The sequence below is a fragment of the Chelonus insularis genome, unplaced genomic scaffold (assembly GCF_013357705.1).
Source record: "Chelonus insularis isolate UGA/USDA-ARS -01 unplaced genomic scaffold, ASM1335770v1 scaffold_714_pilon, whole genome shotgun sequence".
Taxonomy (NCBI): Eukaryota; Metazoa; Arthropoda; class Insecta; order Hymenoptera; family Braconidae; genus Chelonus; species Chelonus insularis.
In genome coordinates this window covers 2,445,095-2,467,352 of record NW_023276795.1, presented here as the reverse complement: position 1 = coordinate 2,467,352, position 22,258 = coordinate 2,445,095, and the positions used below count along the sequence as shown (strand labels likewise).

Genomic DNA, 22,258 nt, shown 5'->3' with positions numbered 1-22,258 from the left:
GATCTAGTTTAATAACTATTGATTTAAATTGAAATAGAGTAAATAAAATGCTCCATGAGCAACCTATTGTGCATTACAGATTGTTAAATTAACTGGTTCATTAAATTTTCTATCATTTATTCTTGGTTGGCTGATGTTTGATCAATAAATTTAAATGCAAAGTTTTTGCAATCATCAACATTTCTGGTACACTATGAAAAAATGTTTGATGTATTTATTTTTTCATTGTGATGAACAAATTTTTGATATTAAGGTAGCATTAATTATTTTGGAGTAATCTGAAGATGGAATTTATTAAAGGGATTTTCATGGTAGTCATTGTATGAAAACTGAACTGGTACCATATAATAGCAATGAAAATTGATTCAATGACTTTGAGTTTCCTGATCAGAAGGGCTTAACAGAAGGACTAATGTTGGAAATATATTTGATAATGAGTAAAGAGTCTACCTCACTAGATCATCAATTGTACCTCTCTTTCTATATATTCATATTCCCTTCAACGATTATACTATCACATCAATTCATACGACGATCAAAATACCTTTTAGTTACCACTGCCTATCAACATAATAAGCGTTATCACATCCTATTTGTATGCTGACGTTTATACTTGAGGTGATTGTGCAGTCGTATAGGGGCACTGGTCCACATGGAGAAGCATTGTTATAGTCGTGAATTAGCTCGTCAGTAGTTAAGTTATTTCTGGCTCATCTTATATTACTAAACACTGAAATAACTAGAAAATCTTCTATTTAAAAATTCAAGTTCTTCTAAACATCATTCCTATCAGCCTCTCTCATTGGAAAAAAATCTTCGTCTAATAATCACCAATAATTCTTGAATACAAACTTATTTGCATTCTTAATGATAAACAAATGAAATGAAATTGTGTTCTGTTTATGTGTTTTGTTGATGACTGTTTGAGTTACAAGATAAGAAAAAGGAAGCCATTAAGATGGATCCAGAAAAAGAAGTAGTGCAAAAAAATAAAGAAGAACCTGATCGAGGCACGTGGGCAAGTAAAGCAGAATTCTTATTGTCATGTGCTGGATATGCTATTGGACTGGGAAACGTGTGGAGGTTTCCCTATTTATGTTACAGAAATGGAGGAGGTTTGTTCAATAACTATTTACTCCATTATTTTACTTATAAAATAAATTTTTAAACATTAAAAAAAAAAATTCTATGAAATAATGGATCCAATTGAGCAACTGTCTAGATTTAGACATTACTTCAATCCCATTATCATTGAATTCATACAATTTACTTCAAATATTCAAATTTTCTTAAGCAGGATTTGTTGAATCTTCAGTACATGTAGCAGATGTATAATTTACATTAATAAAAGTGTGGAAAACCAAGAATTTTCCAATTATTATTTTTCTAAAAATAGATCAGCTATTTGGATTTGCTAAATTATACCAGTTATGTAGTAATTCTAAAAATAAGCATTAGAGAAAGTGATGACTAAGAAGTTATTATATTTAATGATAATATTTACTATAGCACCGAATAACATCCTGTTTGGGGGAATTACAATTGAATAAACACCTTAATTAGACAATCTAAGAAAATAAGATAGCATTTGTTGCAATTTTGATTCAATATATTCTTTATTTCAATTTAAAGTTTTGAAACAAATAACTACATCAAGTAAAGACTTTAATGATTTGTTTGTTTATAAGTTAAGAGCTATTAAATAATTGCTTATTATCATGTAGGTGCATTTCTCGTACCCTACTTATTGATGCTTTTTACATGCGGCATACCTCTGTTCTTTATGGAATCGTCCTTAGGACAATTTAGTGGAACAGGATGTATTACTGTATTTCGAATCAGCCCTTTGTTCAAAGGTAAGCTAATACAAATTATTTTACATTAAATAAAATAAAAAAATTTATTGAATTGCTAATTTTTCATTAGGTGCTGGATTTGCTGTTGTTATTGTAAATATAATATGCACTATGTACTACAACGTCATTATTTCATATCCAATAATGTTTTTAATAATGTCTCTAAGGAGTAAACTGCCATGGGAGGATTGTGATAATCCTTGGAATACACCTAATTGCGTTCGAGTAATTTTCATAATATTATTTTAAAAATAGTTTGATTATTCAGAAATAAGTATTCATGTTAAATAATTATTTTATGATCACAGATCAATCAAATTAATAATATAAGAAATACCTCTGACATCACTGGATTCATGAATAAAGTCAGTACTCCTGCAGAGGAGTTCTTCAGGTAATATTTTTGGTAAAATAAATATTAAACCAAAATTATTATTAACAGTCTAATTTTACAGTCGTAATATTCTTCAAATATCATCTGGAATCCATGAAATTGGTGGGATAGTGTGGCCACTATTTACCTGCAACCTTGTTTCTTGGATAATTATATTTCTATGCATTTGTAATGGAGTAAAAAGTGTTGGAAAGGTAAAACAATATTTCTATTTACGTAAATAAAAATGTCTTGAGTAAATAAATAAATGACTATTATGTAATTTTTTTAATATAGGTTGTTTACTTTACTGCAACATTCCCATTTCTCATTCTGTTTATTTTACTAATTCGAGGTGTTACCCTTCCTGGAGCCATGGATGGAATTTGGTTCTATATCACCCCTAAGTGGTCTGAATTAACAAACTTACGAGTAATGTATTTACTTCTATAAATAATCCTAACGATCTATTAATTTCTAATCAGTGAAAACTTAAACAATGATTTGTTTTTTTCTATTTATAAAGGTTTGGGCGGATGCAGCAATACAAATATTTTTCTCCCTTGGCCCTGGATGGGGTGGAATAGTGAACATGGCGAGTTACAATACTTTTAGAAATGACAATCGACTGTAAATATTCCTATTTATTCAAATATTAATCATTCTAAATAATTATAGCCTTAATATATCAATCAATCTTTCAGTGATTCTATCTTCATTCCCATTCTAAATTGTGGGACAAGTATATTTGCTGGTTTTGTAGTATTTTCTGTTCTTGGATTCATGGCCCATAGAACAGGATTACCTGTAGCAGCTGTAGCTGTGGGCGGACCTTCATTAGCTTTCGAAACTTACCCGGAAGCATTAACAATGCTTCCAGTTCCTCAATTATGGTCCATCTTATTTTTTTCAATGCTTTATTTTCTTGGAATGGACAGTTGTGTAAGTAGATCATGGTAATCCCTTGCAGATTTATGAATTAGTTTTAAAAATTATTTTTATTTTATTTATCATCATCATCTCAGTTTGTTCAAATTGAGGCCATCATATCAAGTGTGACTGATGCATACCCAAAATTGATGAATCATAAACGATTGGTTACTGTGGCCTCTTTAGTTATACTATTCTTGGGCTCGAATATATTTGTCACCAATGTAAGAGAGATTTCTATTACTTAATAAAATAATAAATGATTTTATAATTAATTTTTACAAACAGAATGTTATTCTTTCAAGGGTGGAATGTATATACTTCAAATGTTTGACTGGTATGCAGCATCAGTGTCAGTTATATCAATCTGTCTTGTAGAAGTGGTCATTGTTGGATGGATTTATGGTAAATAATCATTAATAAAATTATCTCAATGACTGTTAATAAGATTCTTCAGAAGATTCATGAGAAAATTTATTTAGCTGATTAACGTGACATCCTCTATCTAAATTTGACCCCGGAAATGAAATGTCCCAAATATTTTTATACATTAAGACCAAAAACGTCCTCTCTTCCAGGTTGTGACAATTTCATTCGTGACATCGAATTTATGCTTGGCAAAAAAGTTCATTCTTGGTGGCCCTTTGCTTGGAAATATGTCACCCCTACTATTCTCACTGTAAGTTATTCGTTATTATTAATAAAAATAATCAGATAAATATAATAATATAGTAAAAATATGATGGTAGTTTCTTCAGAGCTATCTATTATTTCTGTCACGTCAGCTATATATTCATCATAATATAGAAACGATAAAAAAGTATTTATTATAAATGTGAAAGCAAATGATTGTTTATTAAATTGCGATTTATTAAGAAACTTTTATATTAATAACATAACTCACGCATTGCTATTTATTTTTTAGTTTATCTTCGCTACAACTATCATTTTCAATACTCGTATCACGTACAATGGGAAACCATATCCAGAATGGGCTGTTTTTCTTGGCTGGTGTTCATGTATGACCAGTATGCTGTGTATTCCTGGTTATGCAATTTATCATTTCTTTACTACAAAGGTGAATATCCTTAGACTCAATTTAATTTTCCTTCATAATTTACTTCATCAGTAAGTGAATAAGCTTTTGTAAACAAATTAAATGAAGTTTTTTATCAAATTATTCTTTGGTAATGAGTCATCTATTTTTAGAAAAAGTGTTATCGAATTTAGAAGATTTTCATTAAATACAATTATTGATTAGAAGAAGTAATAAGTTATAAAAATAACTCAAATAATTTCCTATAATTCTAGGGAACCTTTAGAGAAAAGTTCGAGGTCGGTCTCAATCCAACCTCCAAGTGGGGACCAAGTAGACCAGAGGATCGAGATGCATGGAAGAGATTCATCAATAAAGCTGATACAGATTCCAATGTGACTGCTGTAAATATTGTTAAAGTGACAAGTCTTTGATACTCATTTTTAAAACGCATTCTTCATTAATAAAATTGTTGATAAATAATTGAAAGAATTAAATAATTAGTCGATAAGTAAATGAAATAAAAAAAGGATCACCAGTTTATTTCCCATCTTTTGTTTTAATTATAAATGCCATATTCACAGCTGTGTCCAAAACCTACACTAGGCTTAAAATTGTTTGGCAATGTTATAAAAAAAAATAAAAAGTTTTGAAATTATTTTATAAAAAGCAATCTAAAAATTCTAATTTTTTTATTATTAAATTATTTACAAAATGGTGAATTTGGTGGAAAAAAATACTAAGTTACGGTTTAAAGAGAAACCGAAGAAGAAAATAAAAAGTCAAAAGATGAAAAAGATAAAAATGAATCAAATATTTCAATCAAGTGTTGATCTTCATGAACGTCCATTAAAGTGGTGGGAAACGAAGCCAATAAAATATGCGTAAGTTGTGATAAATAATTATTGGTGTGAAGCAACATAGAAAAATTGATAGTAATTAATGTTGGAATGATTGCAATTAAGCTATTAAGCTCTAGTCAATTTTTGTATACGTCAATCAACGAAAGGAATATTATGGTTGGAGATATCACGGAAACTTGGCACCACTCGACAATCGCATTACTTCCACATTCCCTAGTTTATTTTACGTTGAATAGATGAGTGAGAAAGCACGCTTAGCACTACCAACTATTACTCTAGTTATTATTCACCTTTGTAAATCGATTTTGGGTTTTCCGGTGCTCGTCTCAAAAATCAAGTATGCACAATTTCAGGTTCTTGGCGTTAATCACGCGACGTTCTTCCCAAAAAGTCTCACGGTACTTAACTGTGTGGTTTCGTGTTTTCTAATAAAAATCCTACTCACCCCTAAATGGACTTTTAAAACACGATTTATTTTTGAAACTATTTTTATTGATAAGACATGCTATTTTTTTTTTATTATTCATAAAAATTAGAGTATCGCTGACTAGAATATCATTTGAATTTTAACTTGAAATAATAAAATATGAATGGGGTTGAACAGTTTAATGGTTTAATATTTTTAGTCACAATTTCATGAAAAATAAACTTTATGTATCATAAAAAATATTGAGTTGTTGAAATAAAAAATTTATTTTAAACAACAATAGAGGAATATTTTTTATCTTCATAATTCCTTATATTTCTCTTACATAAGTACCAAACGAATGTTGGAATAATTTGCTACAAATTATTATTGATGAAATTAAATCATCTCTATTGGAATGATTGTTTTATAAACAAATCTTTGGAATTAATTCTTGAATAATATTCATATTTATATTGATATTTATTTCTGACATATCATCGTATTATTTAAACAATAGTGAAAGAAAATCGTGGCAAAGAGATATTTATCATATGATACCAATAAAGTGTATGACAGCAAAACCACGCGATTCCATGGCGACTCGGGTGCGAACATTTTGAGGGAATGAATCACCTCCTAAATCGATCATCAATCTCCTGGTGAAAATAGTAATTCACAGCATAAACATCTACGTGCACGCAGAGATTGTGCGGAATGATGAGCAGTATCGCGTGTTTGTAACCAGGTGTCATATCATCAAGCTGTCTCCGTCTACCTCATGACTGAAACGTGACAGAATGCCAAGCTATCTTCAGTCTAGACTGACTGTGAATTGTATGTAACTTCCTCGACCTGCCCCTGAAGACCAACACTATATATTCAGAATTGCGATTGCTGCTTTTCAAATGTGGTAGGAGCCGTTGGTTCAATGAATTTAGAAACTTGGGGTAGAAAATACTTGGAAAAGAAGTCAGTGAAGTGTTCAAATCAGAGTTTAAGTCTATCTCTATTATCACTCTCTAAACATCGTTCTATTAGTAACTTAACATACCAACTACTCTTCTATTCAGTGCTGATGAATTTGATCAAATTCTTTTACAAGTTTTAGTCCAAGTGATTAATAAATATTCAAATAATTTTCATTCAAAGATTTGAATCTTAATTTAAATAAGTAAGATGAATTTTTAAAACAGAATTGACAATTGTTAGCAAAAGAAAGTAAAGGAATATAGCATTAGGATGAATTCACCATCAAGTGATGGATTTTGGGCAACACTAGAACTTCTTGTTGATGGTCTGAAAGAAGTAACAAGCGTTGATTTATTGAATGATGATATTGAGGACTGGTTGGATACAATAACTACCAAAGTTAAATTACGACATGAGCGAGAAAAAAAAATGAAAGAAGTTGAATCTCATGGATCAGAATCTGACATGTGGTCTTCAAATCATGTAACTTTGATTGATTGCAGGTAAAGTTTCCACTTTTCTGACAGATAAATTAGTTTATCCATTTTTAATTGCTATGCCACGTTATTCATTCACTATGCTATTCCATAATTAAGACGTAAATGGAACTTTTAAAAATAAAAACAGACGGAAATTTTTAAAGTCAGTAGAAACATCCGATGTTCAGTCAGACATCTGCTCAAGATAATACGACTTTACCATTAAAGCTGCAGAAATCTTTTCTCGCACTTATCTTTTATCACAAACGATAAACATTATGCAGTAACTTGGTATAAAAAATTATTTTTTGATTACCTCAAGAGCATTAACAAACACTAAAGCATTCTTAATTAATTAAAAATATATTTGTCTTCCTAAAAAACCTTATAAAGGTTCTGATTGACGTCATATACCTTAAATTGGTCTTAGTAAAGTCTGGATAAAGTTGTTAATTAATTTTATCCTATTTATCTTCCTGCTAAAGTTTCATCCCCCATTGCATTCGTCGTTATGTGACTAATCATATTCAGGTCAGGAAAACTTATAACTAATTTTTAGAAGAAGGGATTCGGAATCTATTAATAATACAATCAGTTCAAAAATAATAAATTAGAGAAAAAATTCATTGAAATCAATTTAAAATAAAATTGTTATCGAAAAGTCTAATGGAATGAAATATAATGGAAATTTGTAATAAATAAAAATATTCAAAAATGAAATAATAGATGCAAAAAAAATTTTTTTATGCATATAATTTCCACCGACGCTATTGATCAAATTCCTGATATCAAAAAAGAAGACGTCAGAGTTTTTGGGGACAATAAACATGGTTATATTACTCCACTCAATCACGTACTTTCATTAAAAAGAAATCCCACAGGTTTACGACCTTCGCAACGTCCAATAAAACTTTTGTTAATAAAATGAAGTACTCTATCCACAAAATTAGGATAGCAAATAACTCTGTTATTTTGGTTTGCTCAAGTGGCTGCTACATCTAATTTAATTGCTTTAAAGTGCTTTGATACTCACTATAATAATTATATTATGATTATGTTGTGATCATGAACTTCACATTATTCGATGTAGAACAATTAATTATAAACTTACATAAATCTCCAATTAAATTTTATAGTAAAAAAAAATAAATGTATTCTGGTATTTTTTGTTATTTTCAAGAGCTCAATCTAAGTAGCTAAAACGTAAGAATTCATTAATATAAATCTAAGAGAAAATAAAATACTATTTATTACAACAATGTTTTTCACTTTTCAATTAAAACTCACAGTAAAGAATTGTATCAATGTTTCAATTTAATTCAGTGTATTTTTCTTAAATAAAATTTATTTTATAAAAAAAAATAATAAAAGAGAGAAAAACAGATATGGAATTAAAAGCATGGTGAGTTGATCTACTTAAAATAGTGTAGAATGAAAAGTAACTATTGTACTATTTTGAAAGGCTGGTTTTTTTATTGAATATTTACTTATTTGATGATATAGGAACAGTTGAATAAAATTTCTATACATATTATATTTACAATCGGTTCATTGATCTCCCTCTATTTACTCATCGCTCAGGGTCCACATAGCTTTGGAATTTTTTTAAGATTATAGAAAAGAATCCAGACATTCAGTAAGTTACTGATGATATTTTTAGCGCGTTCGATAATTTAGTTTTATTTCTTTCTTGATAGTATACAATATAAAAGGGACATCGTAAATATACGAAAAAATTTTACGACAAGGCTACAAAGTAACTTAAAATGAATAGAGTAGGCGGACTGAAAATACCAGAAATAAAAATGTAATTTAATTTTTCGGAAGTTAAGTAAAAAAGATGGTTTTCTTATAAAAATTTCAAGTTATTGTAAATGTTTTACACGAAAATTTTTCTTTAAAAAAGAAAAAGATTATACATAACTGTAGAACTGTTCACTTTAATGTTGACTCTTTTTCTAACTTCTTGAAACGATTCTAATATTAAATTAGATAGTAAGTGATGGTAGAGTGAGTTAAATATTCTACAGATGTCGAGGCATGGACGTACTTTCCTCACTAGAGTCGTGGGATGTCGTCCGTTATCGATATTCAATTCCCCATGGCACTCTCTATGGTCGCAAAGTATCCTTGCAGCGTCATGCATAAACTAATTCGCATGAACCATTTTATCCAATTTTATAGTTACAAAGCTTACATATATGTTCGCAATAGCCTTCGAATGAAAATTTTATTGTGTAAAATAAAACAGATTTCGTGAAAATTTCGTTATTAAAATGTCCATTAACGGCACTTCGTTGAAACATAGTTGCGAAACAATTCCTTTTTTTAGAGTTGTAAAACGATTTTAATTGGTTTTATCACTAGTTTATTACTAAAAAAAAATATTTATATGTTTGGAAATAATTTTGTAATGTAATTAAATCTCTCTAATGTTTATTAAAAATAGCAAAAGTATTTTTGAAAGCAATTTTGACGTAGACAACATAGATAAAAATTTTGCAATTTGTAAAATCATTAAAATACATCAGGGGATATTAGATTAGAATGAAATTATTTAAATAAGAAAAAAATGCATTTTAAAGTCTATTATCATAATTTAATTAAAAAAAAAATGAAAAGTTATGAATAAATGAAATATTTCATTTCTTTCTTCAATTTAGTTACAAATGACGAAGTTAAAAAAATGCATAATGCATGTTTACAAAAAACCAATGCCATTACACATTACTCGACAAAAGCTATCGTAAAGCGTAATCGATTGCACAAAGTTGATATGCTTGATTGTACAATGATCGATACTCGATCGTCCTTCCCATGTCCCACATTCGTTTTACTTGTCCTACTGACATGCACTTATTACCATGCTTATATTTTTCGTCGTGTCATACTGGCAACTCCAGTGAGAGACATCGTGCCTCTCTTCAGCTGGTTCTACCTGGTTACCACCACTCCTCTTTCTACTTTCCTAGTTTGGCATTTTTCCTCAGCTCACTATGTCAATTCCTCCACTAAACTACCCCCCGATACTTTAAATGTTTCGAGTTAAACGCAAATAAAAATTCAGTCGTACAAAGCTCACATCAACGTTAGCATCATGGTTGAACTACACGAATTCTTACTTCTTACCTTTTGGTAAGCTACACTCTCGCATAAAATTCATTATCTCGAGTTAATGATGTCATTATACATGATAGCACTTACGAACCTCTTAACAAGTATCGTCAATAATAGACAAAACAATAAAAAACTAAACCAACCAGCGGTCAATCATACGAAGCGATAGAAAAATTATCGGGTTTTCTACTTCAGTAACTTCTGCTCTAGACAGAGCATTACCACAAGTTTTATAAAGCACCTCGTCAGGTTCAATCTTCAATCATAAAAGTAGAATGCGACGTAAACACCAATAAATAATTCTTTACACAAAACCTTTTAAACTCAAATATTTTTTTATCCATTTCCCAACATGACTCGTTATTCTCTCCATTCAATCAATTATTGAAAATTAAAACTCTCAAAAAATTATTTACGATTCATTTAACACATTGTTACAAAATTACCTTTGAAGTATAAAATAATAATAATTACAAAATTGTATTTATCTACATTCTATATTAATTAAACAATATTCATTTATTACACAAATTCATTTACGTAAATAAATTGACGCCAATTGAACTAACGAATCATATTCGGTGAAAATGGTTGATTACGCACCAATTATGAAGACCTTGAAGCCTACTAAAAGCTCATTGAACACCTGAAGCTGTTATTGGTGCTATCTTTGTCTTTCTCGCTCTTTCTCTAGAAATCCTTAGAAAATTTGCGATGTCTAGCTGGCTGTTTTCATAGTCACGAACGTTATTTTACTCGAATTTATACTGTATACAATTCAGTAAAGCTTCAAAGTTCGACCGATAAAGAGTCTTTATAAAAATACCAGTTGTCTATCGGTTTTATTTGTTGTAAAAAATATGTATTAAAAATAATTGTAGCTGATTAAAGTCCCTTGTCAAACTTGTAATCCAATAATAGGTAATTGTGTGTGTGTTTGTTTTGTTTAGCTTCAGCAGTCCACCTGTGAGGTCACGGCTTGAAATGTTAATGGGTAGTAACATCGTGCGATTAACTGATCGGAAGTACATGTTACGTTTAATGGCGAGACTACGACAAGATTATGAAACCCGTCAACAGTGTCGGATTGAAGAGAGAAAGGTAAACTAATAGTCCAAGTTATTATTTGTTTGAAGTTGAAATAATTTGAAGGTGGATGTGAATATGGGAAAGAATAAAATTGGTTTGTTTTCCTTCTGTTTATTTTATTTAATTATTTATAGCTTTTTATTTTAATAGAAAATACTAATTGGAGACAGTTACATTTATTGATATACAGTCTCTAATGGTTTTCTTTTATATCTATTTTTTAATTTAATTTAAATAAATAAATTTACCAATATTAAATTTTAATCATAAATTTCTTGAGTTTTTAATTAAAAGTAAAACTTCTCCAACTCCATTCGACTTTGGTTGGATATATTTTGCAGCATTCCATGACTATAAAAAGAGAATGAAACGATACGACAGACGCTAATCAATGAGTTTCTATCGATGGAAATGAAATAAAAGTATATTCGAATTTAACTTGGAGTAAATAATGAAAAGAAAAATTGAGGTTGCATGAGAGTAGCCCATTTTCTCGCACTTATGGCTACGACAGGCCTTGACTACCGTCATTTCGTTGTACCGCGCAATTTGGCCAATATCTAAGTGAAACGCTGTTTTAAAGTACTTTACGAATATTACATACCTACATCGCGTGTCGTTATCAACACGAAGGCTGCGTGCATCAGTCACGCGCGACTTCCGATCGACAGTTTCCTATACACTCCAATACATTTATATTTATCCACCCACCAAGAAATGCAAGCAGACTTAACAAATTCAACTGTAAAACGAGCATACGATCTTCGTCACAATCTAGTCCTAAAATAATATCCATGAATAAATTCTAATAATCAATGAATGAAATTTAATCTCCATAACTGACATGGTAATATAGTTTAGAAGCTATTTAATTAGTCATGCAATAAATCCTGACAATTCGAATCACGAATGAATTTCATAAATAACAATTTTGCTGGCAGCTTTCTTTGTAATTGGTATACTTGAGTATCACCTAATTACTTGCAACACATCCGTTTATAAAAATAGGCATGAAGCCAATTGTGAAAGTATAAATTGAAACTTGATTACTTGAATGATTCAGAAAAAAATCGATTGATGCAACACAATAGAATTGCTCTTTATTAAATAGTATCTCTTACAAATTACCTTTATTTCTCTATTCAAGTAATGAGTCGTCATGCTGGCGCCAATTTTAAAAATATATTTCCGGACATGAACTTATTTACGTAAATGGCTAATTCTAATCTAAAAGCTTCTACATTTTATTTCGCATTTGCAAATTATTCTTTACAATTTTTGAACTGATAAAACTACTTAGCAGATTAAAAATAATATTCATTAAAATTTAAGCGAAAAAATCCTACGCTCATAAAAAATAGAAATAAATTTATTTTTAATGAGTGAAAATTTGTGAATAGATATGTAGAATATTAATAACATATTATAATGATGATAATAATATACTTTTGCATTTTATTTTTATTTTCAGAAGAATGAATTGATGCGAACGAAGACGATGATATTAAATCGTTTAATTTCCGTACACGAAGCTCCAGCAGAAATCCGTCAATATCCACTTTTTCAGCTGTATCTCTACTGTGATGCTATCGTCGAGCAAAAGAGGAAAAAGGTATGAGTAAAAATATTAGAAAGCATTTTGATACAAATAACTTGACCTTACTCCTTTATTTTTATCTGAATGTATCAGCATACATCCAAGCAGAAAAAAATGAAAAAATCCTTGTACAATATGCTCTATCCTGATCAAAAAAAAGAGAAATCAAACAATGAAGAGAAGGAAATTTATATGAAAAGAATTTATGTTGATGGAGTTCCTGAACTGGTGATCTATCACTATACATTTTTTTATTAATAATTCAATAATTATCAACTATCAGATTTTATTTATACCTTACTTTGTTGATTGAATATCAATTAAATGGCTCTTCTATTTACGACAGATCCCTATGACTGAAGAAGAAGCAGTCGCAGCTAAAAAAGAATTGGAAATTTCTAAGGACGTTGAAGATGGCTACATGTTGACACAAAAGGAATATGATCGAATTCATTACGAAACAGAAGCTATCAAGGATCTCCGAGGAACACAGGTATGTTACGTCATTATTAAATAAATATAAACTCTTCAACAAAAAGGGAAAAAATAACGCCAAGAGATAATTTTTATTCTGTAAACCATAATCGATGTTTTTTAATTTACAATTTTAAAAATACCTAGAGGTAAAGTTATTCATTTTTATCTAATATTACTTAAAATTTGCTTTAATGAACAAACACCAACGTTCTTCCTATGAAACACTATCTGCGTTGGAAGGTTTTCTACTCATAACAATCCTTTTTTTTTTATCAATGAAGCAAAGAAGAAAAAAGTCCTTGATTATTTATTCTTTTTCTCTCTTAAGAAATTTACCTTGTCTGGAAAAAAGAATTGAACGATTTATTTACAGTGAATTAGTTGATTAGAGACATTTTTTTTGTGTTACAAACACTGTTATTGTTCCTCAAATTTTATTTGATCCATAAAAAAACAATGAAACCGCTTTTTTTGTGTATAATAACAAAAGAATGATTGGTAAGATAAAACCTCATCTGTCCACAGTATTAATTATATTCAAAAAAAATGTATAATATTATTCCTTGAATGCATGTTCTATTTTATTAAATCTAAAATTTATTGCAACATAAATCTACGAATATATTAATAATTTTTCTCATTAATCCAAAACTGGGTATTTTTCCATAGAAGGTGGAGGAGATGTACGCGAAAGCTCATGATATTCTAGGAATTCTTTACTCATATGTGGATGAGGGTCGATACAAAAAACAGAATAAACTGTCAAAAATTGCGGATCCATCGACAGAAAATAGAACGGAAGGCAAAGAAAAACATTCCAACGAAATCCTCCAACAACAAGGAAATAGTGAAGATAACGCCAACGAAAAATCTTAAATAAATAAGGGACACATGTTGGGGAGATAGATGGATGTATTATCGTTCTTTTGTTCACGAAATTTCGTAAGTCCAACGATCTGAAAAGGTCAAGTGTCAACGAGATTTCAAAGTGTTCTCAAAAAGGATTACTTAAAAGTGATAGTGGCAGTGGGAGAAAAATACAAGTAAATACGTCACGTAAAAATTGACAAGTAATTGCACAGATGCAAATAAAGTCTAATAAATATAAATCGTTCAATTGGTATTCAAGTTTCAACGAGGAAATTCATTTCGTCTCACACTGATTGCTACAGTGATATGTGTTTTTTATCTTTGTTAAACTGGGATGCAGATGCATTCTATTCTACGAAAAAAGTCGTGGAATCAACGTTGTAAATTAATTATACCACTGTCGTAATTGTTCCGTATGGTTAATGAGTACAGTTACCACATTGCTGCCGTGAAAATCTGTAGGTGGAACTGCATAATAGACATAAATTATATTTTAATAAATATACATACGAGTTCAGATAATACCTACAATAATGTGTACAATAATTTTTCAATGAAAATAATTAAATTCATGTAGTAACATATTTTTCAAAATAAATTCAAAAATGCCACTGTTCTTTATTCATTAAAAATACCAATAATGTAATAATACTTGTCACAAGATGTACATATTTATTTTATAACTGAAAATAATTTCTTTAAAAATTCTATACTTTTCTTTTTTAATTAATTCACAATTATTCTTATCTAAACTTAAAAAATAAATATTTTAATATTCTTCAATTTATTTAAGTAATGAAAATCCTTCTATGTTAGAAGCTATTCTTAGGTACATTTATTTACAATATTTTTTGATTAAAAAAGTAAGTTTATTAAATAATAAAAGACTTTAATATCACAAAGTTGATGCAACTTATATCACACTGAACTTTAAACCCTTGAGATCCATATGCACACCTGTTGACTTGATCGTGAATGAAAGTGGAAATGAAAATGGGTCATAGTTAATCACAAAACGTCCACTAATAGCTGTATTGACATTTTGTATACAATCTATTTAATTAATTAAGAGCCCCTATGATGAATTCTTTTGTATCAAAATACCTGTGATAATTGAATATCATTGTTATTTTAAATGTTATCTGTCATGAGAGAAATGTATGTTAATATAATTACAAGAGTTTCTTCAGGTACCAAATAGATGTGTAATTGTACAGTGTTTATCTTGGTAATTCGATACTGATGTATCAATTCATTCAAACATGTCACACATAAATGCAGTTGTTCTCAGAGAATATTAGTGTTATTAGTTTGATGTCAAAGGAATAATAAATGTCGAATTAATAATTAAAGTGAGCTCCAATATAACTCAAGTGTTAAAATAAGCTGTAAGACGTAGGTTGATAAAGTTGATATTTCTCCAATTATTGCTACATTCCATCAATAATGAATGGTACAATAACTTTTAGTATTCGAAGTACGAAAGTTGACGTACTTCGTAATTACCGAGAAATTTAGCTAACTCCATACGTGCTTCAGGTAATACGTCTTAAACTAATGAATAATTACCAACCTATAATTTACCAGCCAATTTTTTTTTAATTCAAGTTTTGCTTGCTGGAATATTTTAATTAAAAATATTTGTGAAACTAATTGCTATAGGAAGTGAAGCATATTTTGAGAACAAATTTACACAATAAAAATTAGAAGCTGTATTCAAGTAGTAATATTTAGAGTTGAGAGAAGATTGATGAAAGAAAAATGAATTTTTTTTTTTCAATAATAAATGATACTTAGAAATAACTTAACATTGAGTTTCATTGAAAAGCTCAACAAGATCTCATTAAAAATAAAAAATTAAAAGAATTGTTGTACAATCAAAAATTCATTTTGTTTTAATTAAAATTATTTCGGTGTACTTTTTAATCCAATTTTAGACTATATAATTATTGTGCTAAAAATAAAAGATAATTGTTGTAACAATCAAACATTGAACTGATGTAATAATTAATGTAATAAAAACAAAGCGTTCTATTTCCAGATAGAGAATTATTAAAATAGATTTCCCTCCATTCAATAAATTGATGAATATGTAATTTATTTAGCTTAGTCGAATTTCGTATCAATCAAGTTTGTAATAAAAATTCCGTTATTTTTCGCACATCATTCACGTAAATATGAATCATGAAAAAATCATAGATGTCAAAGAACTCTGCTTGAAATAACTATTGCAAAAATTTATCGAAATAAATATAAAGCTTCATTCATGTATGAGAATCTATCGCTGTTGTCTGTACGATCCATGAGGGGGTAGCTTCGGCGCTCTATATATAGGCGTCGCAGCGCTGATAGAACTCCAGAATATCCACGCATCGCAACGCAAGTGGTTACTTTTTTGTCTGCTCGCTTGTGATTCCTTAAACTTTTGAGACAAAAGTAATAAAGTAATAATCGCTTTCTTTTCCATTTAAAAAATTATTTCATTTATCAGTGGACTTTTTATTTCACATAAGAAAGCATATTGTTTAAAACTAGATAACTGTATTTTCTTATTGTGTAATTAATTTTTTAATAATATTACCCCCATTATTATCAATCAGTCAATTGAATTACTTTTAATGGTAGCTTTGACATTTATTTTCATTTCTTGTTAACGTATTTTTTTAGAGTCATTTATTAAATATTTAATGATAAAATTTATTGAAAATAATTAAGATACTCAAGAATGAATTTTTTGTGAAATATTTTATATCTAGATTAAAAATTAATTTACTATTCTAATAACAAGTGATTGTGAATCGTTAATTAACAAAAACCCTGGCAAATAATGATCGATTATAAATTGATTTTCAATGGTATAACAATATTAAAAAATACCTCGACCTTCAATTATTCTCAGAGAAACAGTTGGTGAAAACTCGATAACAGTCACAAAAGCTAGGGATTCAGAGCAACAAGTTTCTGTGGGGTGGTGCTAAAAACCGATACGGTTATTTGAATGGCCCATCTTTATCATTATTTTCACTTCATAATATTTTGAAAGGCTTATTAAACGCATTTTCTATTCAATTTTTTAGTCCTTTCAATTCATCTGAATTTTTAATTTGATTTATTTGTCCAAAATTTAATTGAAAAAATAATAATTACAGAAATGTGGCTGTCCGTGTCGTTGTTTCTACTAGTGTCATGTGTAGTAGTATCGAAAACAGAACCAGTGGATCTTAGCCGTCAAAGCGACGTTCTCTTCTCACCTGAAAGTGCTAATCGTCAGAAAAGTTTACAGAATATACAAGAATTAGCGATGCGTCTAAAACAGAGTGCGAATTTAAAAGAACCTCATAAGTGGAATGACATGGGTTTTAATTTCGATCCTAAAGATGTGGACATGGCTGAAATAAACGATGAAATTTTTAATGATTTTGGTAAGTCATTATTTCAATATTTTTATTTTTCTAATTATCATGCATTGTTTTTAAATTTCTATAAATTGGTAATCATACAGAAAATCAGATAAAATTATTTTTCAACACCTTCAATTAAATTTTTGTTTTTAAAATGAGAAAAATCTAGATTACACAACACAATAATATTTTCCAGAACTCTAAAAATTTAAATAAAAATGAATGTATGCAATAAGATAAAGGAAAGTAATATACAAAATTATGCTTTGTAATTAAATTGCAACATTAATGACGAATTTTTATGTAATTTAATAACGAAGACCAAAACTGAAATTCTTCATGACACTGCTAGAATATGTCCTCTTTACATTCCATGTTTAACTTTGTGCTCTTCTCAATGTCACTGTTTTAACATATATTTGAATTTTTTTTCATTGTTTCCAAGGACTTACACTGACGTAGAATTGCAACACTTTCGAATCCTTTCCTTTGAAACTATCTCGAAATAGAAAAAAAATCAACTTGATATCAATTATTTTTATTCTCACAAAAATTTTTCATTAATGAACTTGCAATCAGCCAACTTCTTGGGATCAATGTTGATGATGAAAATTAACAAATCAATGAAGTAGTAGATAATTAGTTTCACTTTAATAAACTCACTTCCGTAATTAACGCCTACGCTTGAGTATTTTCAACGAAAAGAAATAAATCAATTGAACTGTTAATGTAGAGATGATGTTTTTATTCGAAGTAAACAATTGTCTATAAAAATAATGGAAAAATTTTTCTCTTTACTTTTAGACGATCTACAAGTGAAAGAATTAGATGATGTGGACATAAAAAAGTTTTCAAACTTGTTGATATCACTTCTGAATCAACCGACGTGGGCAAATCCATTAGTTGTCGTTGAAGATCCACTACTAGACGAGTCTGATGGTGATGATGATGATGAAGGCTTGAATGAACTGGAAATTCCTTTTGAAAAAAGGTCGAGATACTACCGACAATATCCAGGGAAAAGACAAAATTATCGGTAAGAATTTTTATCGTCCTTTGAATATACAAAAATGAAAGTTATTTCATGAAATAAATAATGACTTACTGACATTATAAAATATTTATTTGATAAAATTTGAAATTTTATTACAGATCTAGAAACTCCTTCGACTATGAATCACTGCACGTTTGTACTCCATCTCGAGAAGATGTATTCCAGCTATTAGTAGCTCTGCATGATGTACGTCAAGGAAATAAATCACGAACTGTGAACTTCTGCAAACGTCGTAGACCTGTTGGTACAGTCTTTACAAACATCCGTTTTCTTGGACGTAAAAAGTAATGAAAGTGTACTCCAGCTCAAGGGACAAACAAAGCTTGTGTAAATCAGAATAATTTTCGAATTAGAAGTTATCTCTTGCGTTAGTACACCAACACATACAACAATTTATTGGTCAGAATTTACTCAAATGTATATTTTTGTAGCATTTCACACTGTTATAAATTGTTTGTCATATATAAATACGTGGAAGAAAATTCCACCAGAGAACAGAATAAATTAATTTTAGTTTATTTATTGTAACGCTTATGTGATTGTCGATTTTATAAAATGAAAATTACTCTTTTAATTATTTCGTAATTTATCTAAGAACCTAGTCTATCCGTTTATATAAGTCTGTTAATTATAATTAATATTCTATACTTGACTCTGATAGTTATATTTAATTAATTTCTAATATTCAGACAATCATGTATTGAATAAATATTGTAATTTTTTTTCAATGTATATGTGCCAATGCTCATAATCAAAATACTGAAAACATCATTTTTCACATTACAACATTAACGTCTATGCTGTAATTAATATTAAATTAAATTAAGAAATAAGTTTTAATTAAGTTAAATAATAAAATTATTTTTTATATAATAATTATTTTTATTATAAAAATTATTTATTAGTATAGAAATGATCATGTATGAGTTTTATAAATTATTTACTATTTAGTATTATAATTATACTGTGTATGTCTGATAGTTAGTTCAAATAAAAAATATTCACATGATATAAAAATGTGTATTCAATTATAAAAAATTGTATTAAATAATGATAATTATATAAAAAAAATTTTTTAATCTCAACTAATTTAAATTTGAGAGAATACTATGTTAAATCCTCGTCCTGTTCCAAAAGCATCTGACACAAATTGTATATCAATGAAACCAGTTGGTGGAAATGTGATCAATGCTAGAAAATTATCAAAACAAATGATGGACATTAATTTTCGTTTTATGTTAATCAATAAATAATCAAAAAATTTATCTACTTACTCTTGCTACCTGCAATGGTACGCCCACAATATTTAGTATTCTGATTAATGAAGAATAGAAAATCCTTTCCACACCCTCGGCTATTTTCTAAGTCGAATTCTAATATGGATAAATGCAATTTACATGCACCAGGTGCTCGAATAAATCGAAAACAAATGTTAGTATTTGGTGGGTAGTAATTAGGATATCCAGGTGAAGGAATAGTTCCGTCTCTTGCATTTAATCTCACATATTGACAATTACTTGGTAACGGAATTGCATTTCCTGCACCAGGATATCCAACGCCTGGGAGTCCAGGTAAGCCTGGTGAAGGAATTAATTCAGTATCAACGTTTGGAGGAATAGGTCTTCCTGCATTGGGAGGAAGATATCCAGGACGTTGATTTCCAGGATAATAATTGGTTCCAGGTGGGTAGTTGGGTATAAATCCTCCATTTAAATTATTTGAAAGACACCTTCCTCCTCTTAAATAAACCTCTTTGCTAGCATGAGCCCAACTTAATAAATTTGTTGCTTGACAGCTTGTTTGTGGAATAAAACCAGAATTAATATTACCAAAATTTACTACTCCTGTAGGAAAATCAACATTTGGCTTTGGATAGAAATAACCAGCAGTTCTTTTTTCCCTTTGTGTTTCATTCAATAATCGATTAACATTCCAATCATCACTTCGTTTATTTCTAGGTATTTGAAAAACTTCTACTTCTTTTTTAATTATTTGTTTTTTATTTCTTGATAAGTATGGATAATTATTATTGTTGTTATTATTGAAACAAGACTCTTGATTGACTTCAATGAGAAATCCATTGTGCTTCACTCTCGGAAAGCCTAGATATCTAACTCTGACAATTTTTGGATAAGAATCTACCACATTTGACACAAAAGACAAACCAGTTTTGCATCCACAGTATCTTCTTCCATCAACTTCAATATATCCATTCCCACAGAAGTCTTCATCGAGTCCATAATTGAAATATTTAAAGGTGAAGCGTAGTCGACAAACGTTGGGATATGGAGTGATGATGTAAGCACAGTCATACGGCTTTTCTGAGTAAAATAGGCTCGGAAAACCTGGGTTACTTAACAGGAATCTGAGCGATGAGTGCTGAGCATTACAACACTGACGTAAAGGAAAGTTACTGTCAGCATTCGATGGAATTAAATTATGGGGTGGTAAAATTGGAGCTTGTGGAACGATTGGATAAACAGGAGGTTGTTGAGGAGGAGGTGGAAATCTTGGAGGGGGACCATAAGAGGGTGGAAAAGCTGCTGGGGAAGGAAAAGATGGTGGTATAACACCAGGATAATTATTCGGAAACACACCATCGTTTGATTTTGTATTGCAATCTACGAATGCGTTTTCACGAACTTCACCAGTATGAACTTGTGGACTATAATTGGGTAAGGGAGCATAAGGTTTTCCTGGAGGAATTCCATATATCTTTTCAGGACTGATTAACTTCTGATTATTTCTAAAGTCCATTCCATCATCTCCAATTCTTGATGTTACATCCAGAGATGAATTATTTGCATTTTGCGCTCCAGAAATGGCATCTTTTAGTGTTGGAATTGATAAATCAGTTGGAAATTGTGGAATTTCATTCTTCTTCTCATCCTCTGGATCTTCAAAAAAATATGCAGATACTTTCGTCATGGTTGTTTGATTTTTATCAAATTTATTCGGATGAAGTGGAGGTTTTAAATCATCTAGAAATAAATTTGGTTGATGATTGAGCTGGTCTTGGTTATTGTTAGAATTTGATTTCGATTGAAATTCTTTTTTTACAGTTGAGTGGTCATTGTCAACAGGGAAAATGTCATCGGGTCGATGAGAAGGATATATTATTCCAGATTGTTTGCGATTGTTGACCATCGATTTTGCTGCTTCAGTAGAAACAGGACACGGTAATGTTGTGACTAAAATCTTGAATCCTTTATACGAACCACCTTTTCCACTATGAAATCTAAGTGCCAATGTATTATTTTTGCTCGGATAGGTTTTTATTCCGGTAAACTCTCCACATAACACATTGGAATCTCCAATTATTAAATAATCCTGTTCACAATTAGGAGATGATCGCAAAGAAAAATTTGTAAACTGGAGATGAAACACTTGACTGCAACTTGCTAAATGACTTCCACGGAGAAGATAAATGCAGTCTTGAAATTCAGTATAATTTTTTGGATAATCAGGGCTAGTAACGCTGTATTGATAACCAGAATATTCACCTCCACAAGAATCAAATGATTCTAAATTCGATGGTTGAATTATTACACTTGATACACATTTAAAAGTTAATAAAAGTAAAATTAAATGAAGAACACTGTAGTCTTTAGACATTTTTAATCGTGTTTCAATGACAGAAGTCTAGAGCGACTGATCTCGAACACAGAAAAAAAAGTACTGATTAAGAAAATGCAAGAGACGTTACTCTTATGACATCTTGTATTTGAGGCAGTCAAA

At 29.5% G+C, this 22,258-nt stretch overlaps 4 protein-coding genes across 5 annotated transcripts; 3 read left to right on the top strand and 1 right to left on the bottom strand.

Moving 5' to 3' along the window:
• The first annotated feature begins 644 nt into the window (after positions 1-644).
• On the top strand, positions 645-4,878 carry LOC118073854 (sodium- and chloride-dependent glycine transporter 1-like). The gene is made up of 13 exons (XM_035094589.1): positions 645-1,115; positions 1,725-1,856; positions 1,927-2,081; positions 2,165-2,250; positions 2,312-2,444; positions 2,527-2,661; positions 2,756-2,859; positions 2,934-3,171; positions 3,255-3,383; positions 3,465-3,564; positions 3,738-3,838; positions 4,085-4,237; positions 4,471-4,878. The coding sequence occupies exons 1-13, from the start codon at positions 959-961 to the stop codon at positions 4,627-4,629; spliced, it is 1,782 nt and encodes a 593-aa protein (XP_034950480.1). The 5' UTR covers positions 645-958; the 3' UTR covers positions 4,630-4,878.
• Positions 4,879-5,294: 416 nt separating this feature from the next.
• LOC118073989 (uncharacterized) lies at positions 5,295-14,668 on the top strand. Its single transcript, XM_035094817.1, has 7 exons — positions 5,295-5,456; positions 6,677-6,939; positions 10,983-11,133; positions 12,593-12,733; positions 12,812-12,946; positions 13,065-13,211; positions 13,865-14,668. Exons 1-7 carry the CDS (start codon positions 5,295-5,297, stop codon positions 14,069-14,071), a joined length of 1,206 nt encoding a protein of 401 aa, XP_034950708.1. The 3' UTR covers positions 14,072-14,668.
• Positions 14,669-16,430: 1,762 nt separating this feature from the next.
• On the top strand, positions 16,431-19,122 carry LOC118073906 (uncharacterized). 2 transcript variants are annotated; one of them, XM_035094697.1, is made up of 4 exons: positions 16,431-16,509; positions 17,215-17,487; positions 18,271-18,502; positions 18,619-19,122. In XM_035094697.1, exons 2-4 carry the CDS (start codon positions 17,217-17,219, stop codon positions 18,806-18,808), a joined length of 693 nt encoding a protein of 230 aa, XP_034950588.1. In that variant the 5' UTR covers positions 16,431-16,509; positions 17,215-17,216; the 3' UTR covers positions 18,809-19,122. The 2 variants fall into 2 exon arrangements, with proteins under 2 accessions (XP_034950588.1, XP_034950589.1); XM_035094698.1 differs by having other exon boundaries at positions 16,434-16,501.
• A 466-nt stretch (positions 19,123-19,588) lies between these two features.
• Positions 19,589-22,135, bottom strand: LOC118073988 (uncharacterized). The gene is made up of 2 exons (XM_035094816.1): positions 19,795-22,135; positions 19,589-19,711 (listed from the first exon to the last, which is right to left on the bottom strand). The coding sequence occupies exons 1-2, from the start codon at positions 22,133-22,135 to the stop codon at positions 19,611-19,613; spliced, it is 2,442 nt and encodes an 813-aa protein (XP_034950707.1). The 3' UTR covers positions 19,589-19,610.
• Positions 22,136-22,258: the final 123 nt, after the last annotated feature.